Below are 12,481 nucleotides of genomic sequence, written 5' to 3' on the forward strand. Positions count from 1 at the left end.
AGTAAACCAGGCAGCTGATACACTAACGACCTTCCCATCTGCGTATACAACCTACAAAGGGTTTCTATGAGGCGCTCATTGGCGGAGCTTTGACCTGAGCACGTAACCTTTCATGCAAGTGTTTCCACAAGAAACGTATTACTACACGACCCACAGTTCTGCCTCGTCTCTGTTTCTTCCCACTCTCCATCTAGTATGGAAGTAAGCGGCCATTTTTAAGAAGCCCTGATGTGTGGCGCTGGAGGGAGGATGGTACACTTTGGCCTCTAGTGTTCGCAGTCGCGGTGTTCTCGGCGAGGATCCGTTACCGCAGAGGGCTGTGATCAGAGCGCGCGCGGCCCGCCTCGTTAACCCATTCTGTGCTGACAACAGACGTGTAATGTGGGTTTCTGTCGTTTTCCATGTTCACTTCGATATTTAGTTGTCTATTAATAATGCAAGAAACCTCATTGTAGTGTTCGTAGCTGCATTAACCCTTTAAAGGGGGTGTTATCCTACATGTATTACCCATCCACAGGTCATCAATATCAGATGGCAGGGGGCAGGGACCCCCAGTGATCCAGAGAATGAGGGGCCCATCAGTGACTGGAGCAGCAGTGTGCATGTTGTTCCTTTTCTCCATGGTGTCAGTCTACAGAAGTGAATGGAGCGATGGTGCTACCGCTCTATCCAGAAAGTGACCTCCTCCTTCTAGGGATTACTATTGGGGGCCCACCGGTCAGACCGCTGCGGCGTGATATTTATCGCCTGTCCTGTGGGTACAAGATGGCTACTTTCACACTAGCGGTGTTCTTTTCCGGTATTGAGTTCCGTCACAGGAGCTCAATTCCGGAAAAAAATGGAGAGCATTCCGTCCAGGATGCATCAGTTCAGTCCCTCTTACGTTTTTTGGATGGAGAAAATACCACAGCATGCTGCAGTTTTCTCTCCGGCCAAAAATGCTGAACACTTGCCGGATCCGGCATTAATTTACATTGAAGTGTATTAGTGCTGGATCCGCCATTAAGTGTTTCGGCAAAACGGATCCGGCTTTCTGGTCTGCGCATGCGCAAACTTTTAAAAATGCAAAACAATAATAATAATACCGGATGGCACAGGAGAGACGGATCCGGTATTTCAATGCATTTGTCATACGGATCCGGATCCGTCTGACAAATGCCATCCGTTTGCGTCGGCGACGGAACTGCCTGCCGGAATCCTCTGCCGCAAGTGTGAAAGTACCCTTAACTCTTTGGATACCGGAGGTTTTTTCGTTTTCATCTTTTTTCTCTATTTTCCGTGAGCCATAACTTTTTTATTTTTCTGGTCACATAGCTGTATGAGGTCTTATTTTTTGTGGGACAAGTTGTACTTTCTAATCCCACCATTAAGTATGACATACAATGTTGTGGGAAGCGGTAAAAAAAATTCCAAATGGGATGAAATTGGAAAGAAAAAAAACGCAATCCCTCCACCATTTTACAGGGTTTTGTTCCCAGTGAGTTTTGTTTACAGCAAAACTGACCCATGCCCTTCATTCTCTGGGTCAGCACGATTACAACGATACCCCATATGTATAGGTTCTTTATGTCTAAATAGTGTAAAAATAAATGTGAACTTTGAGAATATTTTTTTATATCACCATATTCTGACCCCCATAACTTTTATACTTATGTCTACTGAGCTGTTTAGGGGCTAATTTTTACAGAACAATCTGTACTTTTAATTTATATCATTTCGGAGTATGTGTGACTTTTTTTATCACATTTTACATAATGTTTTTGGGTGAGAAGCAATGAAAAAATGGCAAATTGTCAATTTTTATTGTTTTTTCCGTTAAGCTATTCGCCGTATTGGATTTTTTTTTTCTATTTTAATAGTATGGGCATTTTCGGTTGCGGTGATACCCATAATGTTTTTTATATTTATTTTTATTTAGGTATTTTTTAATTATAGGGAAAAGGGGGTGATTTAAACTTTTATATATTTTTTATATTTTATATATTATTTTACATTTTTATTTTTATTTATTTTTTGTGATCATTATGTGCCTCATATATGAGCTTATTACATTTTTTATTTTAGTTTATCCGAAATTTATTACTAGCTTATTTTGCTCACTTTTGCTAATTTCTTACCCTGGCCTGCCATTTGGTGGCCACAATAAGAATTGCCGTTTGAATACTGCTAGCTTTTTCAGTAACTATCTATGCCCGGATTGGACACTCTTTTTTTGTGCATTTAGGTGCCGTGATCTCACTTGATCACGGCATCTAAAGCATTTAATTACCGCGATAGACATTATTGCCGGTTGCGGTAATTAGTCGCAGGTAGGGATCGACCGATTATCGGATTTACCGATATTATCGGCCGATATTCAGGATTTTGACCGCTATCGGCATCTATTTTGCCGATATTCCGATAGCGTATGGGGAACACAGATCGCGCTGCAGACAGCGCTCTCCGTGTTCCCCTTAGCAGCACAGGGGAGAAGGAATCAGTGTCTCCTCCCCCTGTGCTGCTGCTGCTGCCGCCAATGAAAGGGCAGGGGACAAGAGGAGGGGAGGAGCTATGGCCACTGCGCCACCAATGAAGATTAATCTCTCATTTATTCATATACAGGAGGCGGGAGCTGCAGTATCACATAGCCGACTCCCGACCTCTATGACAAGTAGCTGCGATCTACGGTAGTTAACCCCTCAGGTGCCGCGGATCGCAGCTACAGCTCATAGAGGTCGGGAGCTGACTATGTGATTCTGCAGCCAGCTCCCGTCTCCTGTATATGAATAAATGAGAGATTCATCTTCATTGGTGGCGCAGTGCGCCCCCCCAACCCCAGTATTAGACATTGGTGGCGCAGTGCGCCCCCCCTCCCCCCCTAGTATTAAGCATTGGTGGCGCAGTGCGCCCCCCCACCCCAGTATTAAAAACATTGGTGGCGCAGTGCGCCCCCCCCCCCCCAGGATCCCCTCTCCCCTGCTCCTCCGATCGGAGCCCCAGCAGTGTAATCCTGGGGCTCCGATCGGTTACCATGGCAGCCAGGACGCTATTGAAGCCCTGGTTGCCATGATAAGCTCCATGCTTCTGTGTGCACAAAGCACAAAGCAAGCAGGGACAGTGTGAGCTCCTATTCACCCTTATAGATCTCTATCAGGGTGAATAGGACAAGGGTTCTAGTCCCTAAGGGGGCTAAAAGTTAGTAAAAAATAAAACACCAAAATATTAAGTATAAATGAAAAAGGAAGATTTACAAAAAAAATACACATTAACAATAAACATTAATTTTCAGCAGATTTGTGGGAATTTTATTTATTTTTTTCAAAAATGAAAATTCCCAGAATATCGGTATAAATTATCGGCTATCGGCCTGAAAGTTCACAAATTATCGGTATCGGCCTTAAAGGGATTCTGTCACCTCCCCTAAGCCAAAAAACGATTTTAAAGCAGCCATGAAGCACAGCTTACCTGGATTAGGCTGTGCTCTTTTATCTTTAAATCCGTCCAGCAGTTACTGCAAAAAACGACTTTGATTGATATGTAAATGTGTCCTGAAGGTGCCCAGAGGGCGTTTTGTTCTTCTTAGAGAGCCCAGTACCGCCCCTCTTTCAGTGCCCAGCCCGCCTTCCTTGCACTGTCTAACCGCCCCCAGCCTGCCACAGCCTCTCCTCCCCCTCCCTCACGCCGAACGAACTTTCGCACAGGCGCAGTACCCACTGAGGGCTGCGCCTGTGCGATCAGCAGGAGACTGAGGGCAGGCGCTTCATCCTCATCCCTGGGCATGCGCCGAGCCCAGTGACGTCCGATGCTCGCTCTTCCCTGCTGACTGAGGGAAGAGCGAGCATCGGACGTCACTGGGCTCAGCGCATGCCCAGTGACGAGGATGAAGCTGCTGCCCTCAGTCTCCTGCTGATCGCACAGGCGCAGCCCTCAGTGGGTACTGCGCCTGTGCGAAAGTTCGTTCGGCGTGAGGGAGGGGGAGGAGAGGCTGTGGCAGGCTGGGGGCGGTTAGACAGTGCAAGGAAGGCGGGCTGGGCACTGAAAGAGGGGCGGTACTGGGCTCTCTAAGAAGAACAAAACGCCCTCTGGGCACCTTCAGGACACATTTACATATCAATCAAAGTCGTTTTTTGCAGTAACTGCTGGACGGATTTAAAGATAAAAGAGCACAGCCTAATCCAGGTAAGCTGTGCTTCATGGCTGCTTTAAAATTGTTTTTTGGCTTAGGGGAGGTGACAGAATCCCTTTAAAAAATCAATATCGGTCGATCCCTAGTCGCAGGTCTCTGCTGTTTGAAACAGCAGAGACTTGCCGGCCATGACTCCTGCTGCATGCGCGAGCGGGCGTCATGCTTGCACAGCGCTACCAGTGCCGTACATGTATGGCGCTGATAGCAAAAGGGTTAATACTTTTTGCTGGATAAACACTGTGTCAAATGTTATTTTTTTCTGCCAGTTAAAACCAGGTAGTGACACGTATAGTTTTTTCTCATTTTATTTTCTGATCTCAATATATATTTTTTTATATTAAATTTCCTTAGCATGGTAAATGGCGCAACCATCTTGCCCAGGCTGTTTTTAAAGAGGTTCTCTGCATTTCCTATTTTGATGTATCCTCACTAGTCATCAGTATCAGATCGGCAGGAGGTCCGACTCCCGCAGCCTTGCCAATAAGCTGTTTGAAGAGAAAGCAGAGCTGGATATTGCAGCATCTCTGTCCCATTCACTTCAATTGGACAGCTCCTTATTCACATGAAGTGAACGGGGGTGGAGGAGCTGTTATTACACTGCTCACTGCTGCAATGTTGCCAGGGAGCAGGTAAACAGCGAAAAGAAGGCATTGCTCATATCAGCACTGCATTCTCTTCATACAGCTGATCGGCGGGGGTGCTGGGAGTCGGACACCCGCTGATTTGATATTGATGACCTGTACTGATGATAGGTCATCAATATAGGAAAAGCGGACAACCCCTTAAAGAGCATTTAGAGATATGCCACCAATGACCATAGACACAAACGGCTGGAGAGGACTCTGACTTCTATGGGAGAGTTTTTAGGCATGCTCTGTGACTTGTGCAGAGGTCAGGAAGGAGTAGAAAAGTTGTAATATCACCTGTTGTGAATGGTGGATCCTGTCTTACCTATACAGAGGTATATCTGTGTGACAATGAGATATTGGCAGTAAAGTGATCTATACAGATCAAGAAGTGGTGCTTAAAATTAGGCCCAGTAGCCAGAACGAAAACTGCAGGATTTTATGTTTGTTTGTTTTTTGTAATATAGTGACATGGAAAACTATAATAACAGCGCCAACATTTTTATATTTTTATTCTGTTTAACATAAAAAAGTATTTAAACAATATTTCATTTTCTGATGACACATTCCTTTTAAAGAGGACCGTTCATGGGTCCAGACATTATAAACTAAGTATCAGGATACTTACGGGATGGTGCAGGGATCTAACTGCACTTACTATTTTTTCTGGGCGCCGCTCCGTTCGCCCGCTGTGGTCCCCATTGTATTCTCCCGCCTGGTATGCTAATTTTAGCATCGGAACATTGAGGAGGAGACTGAGTCTTTCTCCGTGGGTGTCTCCTTCTCCCTGGCTGTAGCGCTGTCCAATCGCAGCAGAGAGCGTCACAGCCAGGGAGAAGGTGAGCTCTTTTCTTTTTCTCCCTGGCTGTGACGCTTTCTGCTGTGTTTGGACAGCGCTACAGCCAGGGAGAAGGAGACGCCCACGGAGAAAGACTCAGTCTCCTCCTCAATGTTCCGATGCTAAAATTAGCATACCAGCCAAGCCATGAGGACTGTCTTCAGAATACTGAAGTCCTAGCTACAAGCAATACAACGGGGGCCACAGCGGGCGAATGGAGCGGCGCCCAGGAAAAATAGTAAGTGCGGTTAGATCCCTGCACTATCCCCTACGTATCCTGATACTTAGTTTATAATGTCTGGACCCATGAAAGGTCCTCTTTAAAGGATGTGCTATTAGGGTGCAGCAGTTCTTTTTTCCCATCGTCCTATTCCAAAAGCCATAACGTTTTTATTTTTCTGTCAACATAATTTTATGAAGGCCTATTTGGCACTGATGGCTTACGGTCGTGTGCATGATTCTTAAGGGGCACATCTTTGGGATGAGATTGCTCAAATGGGACAGCCCCTTCATTTACATAACTAATGTAATTGTTTTACAGCTCACATGGAGTATGGATGGGCATGGAGAAGAAGAAGGTTCCACTGCTCAACAGCTCAAGAAAAATCTCCGAACTGGCAATACAGTAAAAAGGCGGCCAAAGAAAGATGGTATGAGAGGTCACTATGTAATAATTTATACGGGTATTCTGCCTTTGGGTCCTCAGCACTTGAACCCTCCACCATCAAGAGCACAGGAGTTTCCCAGAATTGTGTAATAAATATGGCCTCGGAAACTCTCAGTTTTACCAACAAATTATCCACTTCTGTAGGCAGAGATTGCTAGATGTGTGAATGCACAAATCAATCTTTGGCATTTTCATTAATCCACAGAGACACCAGGTATTCTGGTTCACAAATATACCGCATGATGAGAGAGTCAGTTGACAAGAAAGTGGAGGCCGGCCTATTCAAAAAATGGGGGAGGAAATTACAAATACCGTTGCCAGTTGATGAGGTTTTGATGGGGTGGACGAGAGTCTGCAAGGCAGTACCATGCGAAAAATGGAGAGAATCACACTTCCGCCTCATACCCTCAGCTATTCATGCATTCAATGTTTCAAGAAAGTCATCTAGGAAAGGATATCTGACGGCTTGCCCGAAGTGTGGTACTGATGGGGCAGATTTGTTGCACTGTGTGTGGTCGTGTGCATCCGTCCAGACCTTCTGGAAGGCAGTATCTAGTTGGGTCAGAGACACGTGGGGGGATACTCTAGCCCACAATCCTGAGGCGCTACTTTTTCACATATTTGATGATGCCTCCAAACCCAGATTGATAGTTGACGTGGCCTTGTTAATATCTCTCCGTGGCCTTTTTCTGCAAATGGCAAATCTTTATTGAAAAACATCTTCCACGGAGAGATATTACAGAGCTAATGGCATCTTTTAAATACACGGAGTGGTACTCAAAGGCGTTATTGACTGGGGGCATAGGGAAATTAGTTGTAGGTACTCAGGGGCCCTAATCAATATCCACATGAACAATACACTTCTGATTTTGTAATTGGGAGGGGGGAAGCAGAAGCAAACATCTTTAGGGAGGGAAGGGGTGTTTATTATTATTCTTTTTTTTTTTTGTTACTTCCATATGCAATGCACTGTCTATGCCACCTCATTGTACTTGAACTATGTTTTCCTTTTTCCTGATATATACTCAAAAAAGTAATGCATCTTTTTTCTGCCTTTATGTGACATATATGAAAATTGCCTTGTAAGATGATGCATTATAAATAAAAATATGTTTAAAAAAAAAGAGCACAGGAGTTCCTTGTTGTTTCATTAAATGGTCTCTAAAGTTCTCACACAACATTGCAGAAATCAATAGTGCGGGTGAATATAAGAAACCTTATCACAGGAAAAATGGCTCAATTTATCCTTCTTTCCTAAACTAACATTCTCCATCTTGTGAGAGCGAGATGGACTTTCAGCACACTTCCCCTATAGCCCCTCCCCGCTCTATAGACTTCTATGGACAGCATGTATTCTGATCCTTTAGATGGCTGACACTCTGTTTTGCTCACTCAAGCCTGATAAGTGGAGAAAGAGCCATTTATCTCTGATAAGATATATTACAAAGTTTCTTATATTCACCTTTATTATTGAATTATGCACAGTTTACTGAAAGGTTAGTGGCCATTTAAAAGCCCACTCGTACTGTACCTGTACTGTTTCTTTATTGTGTTCTCCAAAAATAGGCTATATAGAGACAGCCGAGCCATGAGGACTGAATATTCGGCAGTAAACATTACAGACTGGTTTTTAAAACTATAGTCTGTTACTTGTTTCCAGGTTACAAGCAGAATTGTGTTTAACAATGCAAAATCTAGACTACGTGCCTGGGTAATTGCTAAATTTGTCAACCCCAGTACTCCTGGCATCTAGCCTTCTCCATCATGGCATTAATGGGGAATGGAGAAGCTTGAATGTGGCCTTCGCTGGTGCATCATTGGTGCAAATTGAAAAGAAATGTCCTTATTACATGTATAGATAAATCATATTTGGGTGGAAATAGTCTTCAATAAAGACACATGGATAACAACTTATACTTTACTGATCTGGTTTTATTACTTAGAAAATCCGGGGTCAGATGATAATCTAAAATCAGAGCTGTACAGCAAGCGAAAAACGAAGAAAAGAGAAACTACAAGCAAATGCCAGGCACAGAATACTGAAGACCTAGCTACAGAAATGAAACCTGACAGACGTGAGCATCAGCAAAGACTCCAGATCACAGCCTGTTGTAAAGCAGTGCCAACACAAGGCTGGTGATAGTGACATTCCCTTCAGATTTGAGCAGTGCCAGAGATGTTATTTATAGCAGAAGTGACCATATAACATGTTCTACCAGTAGGACTATCTTAAAGGGGCTGTCCGATTTCCGATATTGATGACCTATCTTCAGGATGGATCAACAATATCATATTGGTGAGGGTATGACACCAGGCACCCCCAGGATCAGCTGTTTGGAGAGAAGGCAGCACTCCTACCAGCGCTGTTTACCTCCTTGCTGTTGACATTGCAGCAGCAAGCGGGTGTAATTATATCTGCTCTGTGCTATTCACTTGAATGGGAAGGAGTTGTAGTTACACTCCGTCTCACTGAAGTGAATGGTACGGAGGAGCTGTCATTACAATGCTGACTGCGAGCAGGTATACAGTGGCGAGAACGCAGTGCTGGTACGAGCACTGCATTCTCTAACAGCTGATCATCAGGGGTGCCGGGAGTCAGACCCCCACCCATATACTGAGGACAGGTCATCAATGTTATGCTTCCAGGATACAGAAGAGGAAACACTGCCTCCTCATAGGTTCCTAATTCAGTGTGCCAGTCATTACCTTTTTCTAGTGAAATGTTCATAGGCAAACCAAGGAGGGACTGTAGCACAGAAGAAGAGGCGGAATGTGGTCATGGAATAACAAGGCATAGCTTTGGAGCAGTGCAATAAGTAGCTTACCTTGTATATTAAAGGGGTTGTCCGGGTTCAGAGCTGAACCCGGACATCCCCAGAATTTCACCCACGCAGCCCCTCCAAATCTTTTTGCCCTGTGCAATTCAGCGCAGGGCAAAGGAGAGCATCGAAGCATGAAATGCTCCGATGCTCTAGTCCAGTGTTTTCCAACCAGTGTGCCTCCAGCTGTTGCAAAACTACAACTCCCAGCATGCCTGGTCAGCCTTTGGTTGTGCAGGCATGCTGGGGGTTGTAGTTTTGCAACAGCTGGAGGCACACTGGTTGGGAAACACTGGACTAGAGCATCGGAGCATTTCATGCTTCGATGCTCTCCTTTGCCCTGCGCTGAATCGCACAGGGCAAAAAGATTTTGTGGAGTTCCGGTTCAGCTCTGAACCCGGACAACCCCTTTAACATAGATAGAGGCCTGAGAATAAGGCCTCATGCTCAGGACTTTATCCGTTTTGTGATCTGCAAATACCAGATCTGAAAAATATGGATGTGGTCCATGTGCATCTCACACTTTTTGTGGGCCCCTTTGTAAAATTGTCTCTTTTTGTACGCATAACGGATAAGAATAGGACATTTTTTATCATTTGCGGCACAGCCGCATGGATGTGGACACCACATGGATGACATCTGTGTGCTGTCTATATTTTTTTTCGGCCCTGTAGAAATACAAGAGGTCCACGTGAGATCCACAAAAAAAATACACGTGTTTGTAGCCTAAGGGGGGGATACAGAACTGTTCCCCATATGGCTGTCCTTGGTACCCTGGTAGATCATGAAACTCGGGTGCAACTCTTTATGACCAGTAGTTCCTGTACTGAAAAGGTTTGGCCATGGTGGCTTTACAGAGCGCTGATACCTCCTTTGGGTGTTGAAATTGCCTGAGGTCTGAGCTAAATGACCTCGGTGCTGTCACATTCTGAGATGTCAGACGACTGTGTTTTAGGTGCATTTCTCCTTGAATTACCATACGGTATGTTGTGTATATTGGTGTATGCATGTATACACTGGATGACTACGTATACATGTGGGTGTTCTTGTTTATCCTGTATGTACATGTGCCATTTTAATTCTTTAAAGCTTAGTTCCTATTAGCATTAGGTAGATCTAGATTAGGTAGACCTTTCTGCCACTGCCATGCAATATATTATTCTCCTGGAACCTTTCCTAAAGTCAGATTTCTGCAAATGTGACATCTGGGATCTCCACTGATGTTCCCTGACTTGTAGTACATATACAGTATGGCTGATGCATCAGTCTTTCACAGACAAACCCTTCTAGCCCATGTACTTTGCAATTGGAAGCTCTCAAATTCTGATGCACATGCATTTCATGGGATCGGGTGGTCACACCACTAGTAGCCTCCAGGTATCGCTATAGGTGTTGCTTCTAAACGCTGCGCCATCCAGTAGCTACAGGCTGCAGTGCCGTAATGGTCCACAGTAGCTGTGGGTACCTTGCATATGTAACTGCAGCCTAGTTGTTACATCACATAGAGGGCAATAAAAATTCCTCTGTAAATACATTAGAAAATGTTTATTTCCTCTGTTTTCTACATTTTTTATTTTTTTTATAATCACTTGAATGGCTTTTGATAGAATTGCTTTTAACCCCTCACACCCCCCACGCTGTACATGTGAGGCACAGGTGCTGTTTCTGTTGCCTGCTATGAGTTGCGATGGCAGGGACTGCCCTATGCATAACATTATACATTTTAAAATAAAAAAAATCTAAAAAACCTTTTAATATTTAATAAAAATACACCTATTTTGCACTGCCATAATCATAACAACTGCTAAACTAATGTAGGCTTGTCTATTGTACTTGTACTAAATGTAAGGTATTCATATACCTTCAGTAACTGTCTCTTCTGACACCCCCCATACACATACATGATCGGCCAAGGGTTTGTGTGTTTTCAGTGGGGTGAGGAAAAAAGCAGCCAGGATCGGGCAATGAAGTTCAGTGCAGCCGATCCTTTTTAGAGAGTCAGGAGCTCCCCATACACATTAGAATGTCAGCCAGTCCTGCCAGAAACTGTAGGTACGACTGACAATACATTGTTGCCTCTATTTTGTCCTTCTTGGGAAAACTGCCTCACTGTTTCCGTAACTGAGACAAGAAACGTAATTACTGCCTCGTATTTGGCCACAGTCAGTGTGAAACAAAATCCTAAAAGGGTCTCCTATATGAAAAACGTCTTAGATTACCTGTCGTTTTTGCCCATAGCAACAAATCTGGATCCAGTTTTTATGTTCTGAAGTCTAACCGTAAAATCAGACTTGGAGTGGATGTCCAGTGTGGGGTTAATGGAGTTTGTCTAGCACAGGTACAACTTGTGCCTATGTACAGTATAAATATATTTTGGGTGAGCATGGCTGACCCCCATCCGTGCCGGATGTTTTCCTAGGAGCAGAAACCGTATGTCAGTGAGCAGATAAGTACAGGGTGGGGTGGCAGGGTTTACAAATTGATATGAGGCTGAACAACTCCTTTAAGCATAGAGGGATAGGAGTTGATCGTTTACCACTGCCAACAAGGATATTTATATTGTTTTAAGTTCACCCTCAAAATACGGATGGGAAAGACGGTTCCATTTCCCAGGACCAGAAAAAACAAGTCCCTGATGAAAACAAAGTAAAAAGATGGAGGAGAAAAGATGGTATAAGAAAGGGAATCTTTGTTCAGAATCCCCCTGAACTACCATAATGGGTGGATAGTTGACAAAACACAGATTTCAGTGATGTCATTATTATCCATGAACTCGCATTCGCTTCCCGCAGTAAGCCTGAAAACGTCCTGGAGTTCGTTGCACTGTTTCTCAGGACTTAAGAGTCCGGGAGATGCATTACAATATAATGAGCAGGGACTGTTTGGAGGCTTACTTCAGGGAAAGAGAGCTTGGAGAATTAGTCTCTCTTCTGTTCATGGGGCGTTTCATGATGGCCGGTCACCTTGACGTAAATGAATATAAATATAGTGTTTCTCAAAGGGGTTGTCCAATCTCAAGCCTTTCATGGCTGACATAGCAATAACCCACAGTAGGAGGCAGCCCAGGGAGATGGAGCTATGGAAATTGCGTTCCACCGTTTCCCTAGCTCCCATAGCAGTAAATGGGAGTTATGCAAACCGTGTATTACACAAGCTATACTGTTTCTGTACCTCCTAAGTTATGGAAACAGTGTAACTCATTTCGCGTATCTTTAAATAGCAGAATGTCCTATCCAGCCCAAATGTACTGCCTGTAAAAATTGTGATCAGTCCCTCCCAGCATGTGTATCATAAGTAGTCTTCACGTCAGTAGAGTTCATGTTGTTGTCCATCTGATATGTTGACTTTTGTACTAGATAATGTATG

General features: G+C 44.1%; 1 protein-coding gene across 1 annotated transcript in view; it reads left to right on the forward strand.

Annotated features, from left to right (window-relative positions):
* Positions 1-280: 280 nt before the first annotated feature.
* Positions 281-12,481, forward strand: part of LOC122943607 (probable endonuclease 4) — a 78,635-nt gene continuing 66,434 nt past the window's right edge. The window contains exons 1-3 of the mRNA XM_044301483.1: positions 281-381; positions 6,171-6,279; positions 8,240-8,371. Coding sequence (XP_044157418.1) covers positions 6,183-6,279; positions 8,240-8,371 — 229 coding nt within the window. The 5' untranslated portion in view covers positions 281-381; positions 6,171-6,182. The remainder of the gene's footprint in view (positions 382-6,170; positions 6,280-8,239; positions 8,372-12,481) is intronic.

Source organism: Bufo gargarizans, chromosome 7 (assembly GCF_014858855.1).
Source record: "Bufo gargarizans isolate SCDJY-AF-19 chromosome 7, ASM1485885v1, whole genome shotgun sequence".
In the NCBI taxonomy this organism is placed as follows: domain Eukaryota; kingdom Metazoa; phylum Chordata; class Amphibia; order Anura; family Bufonidae; genus Bufo; species Bufo gargarizans.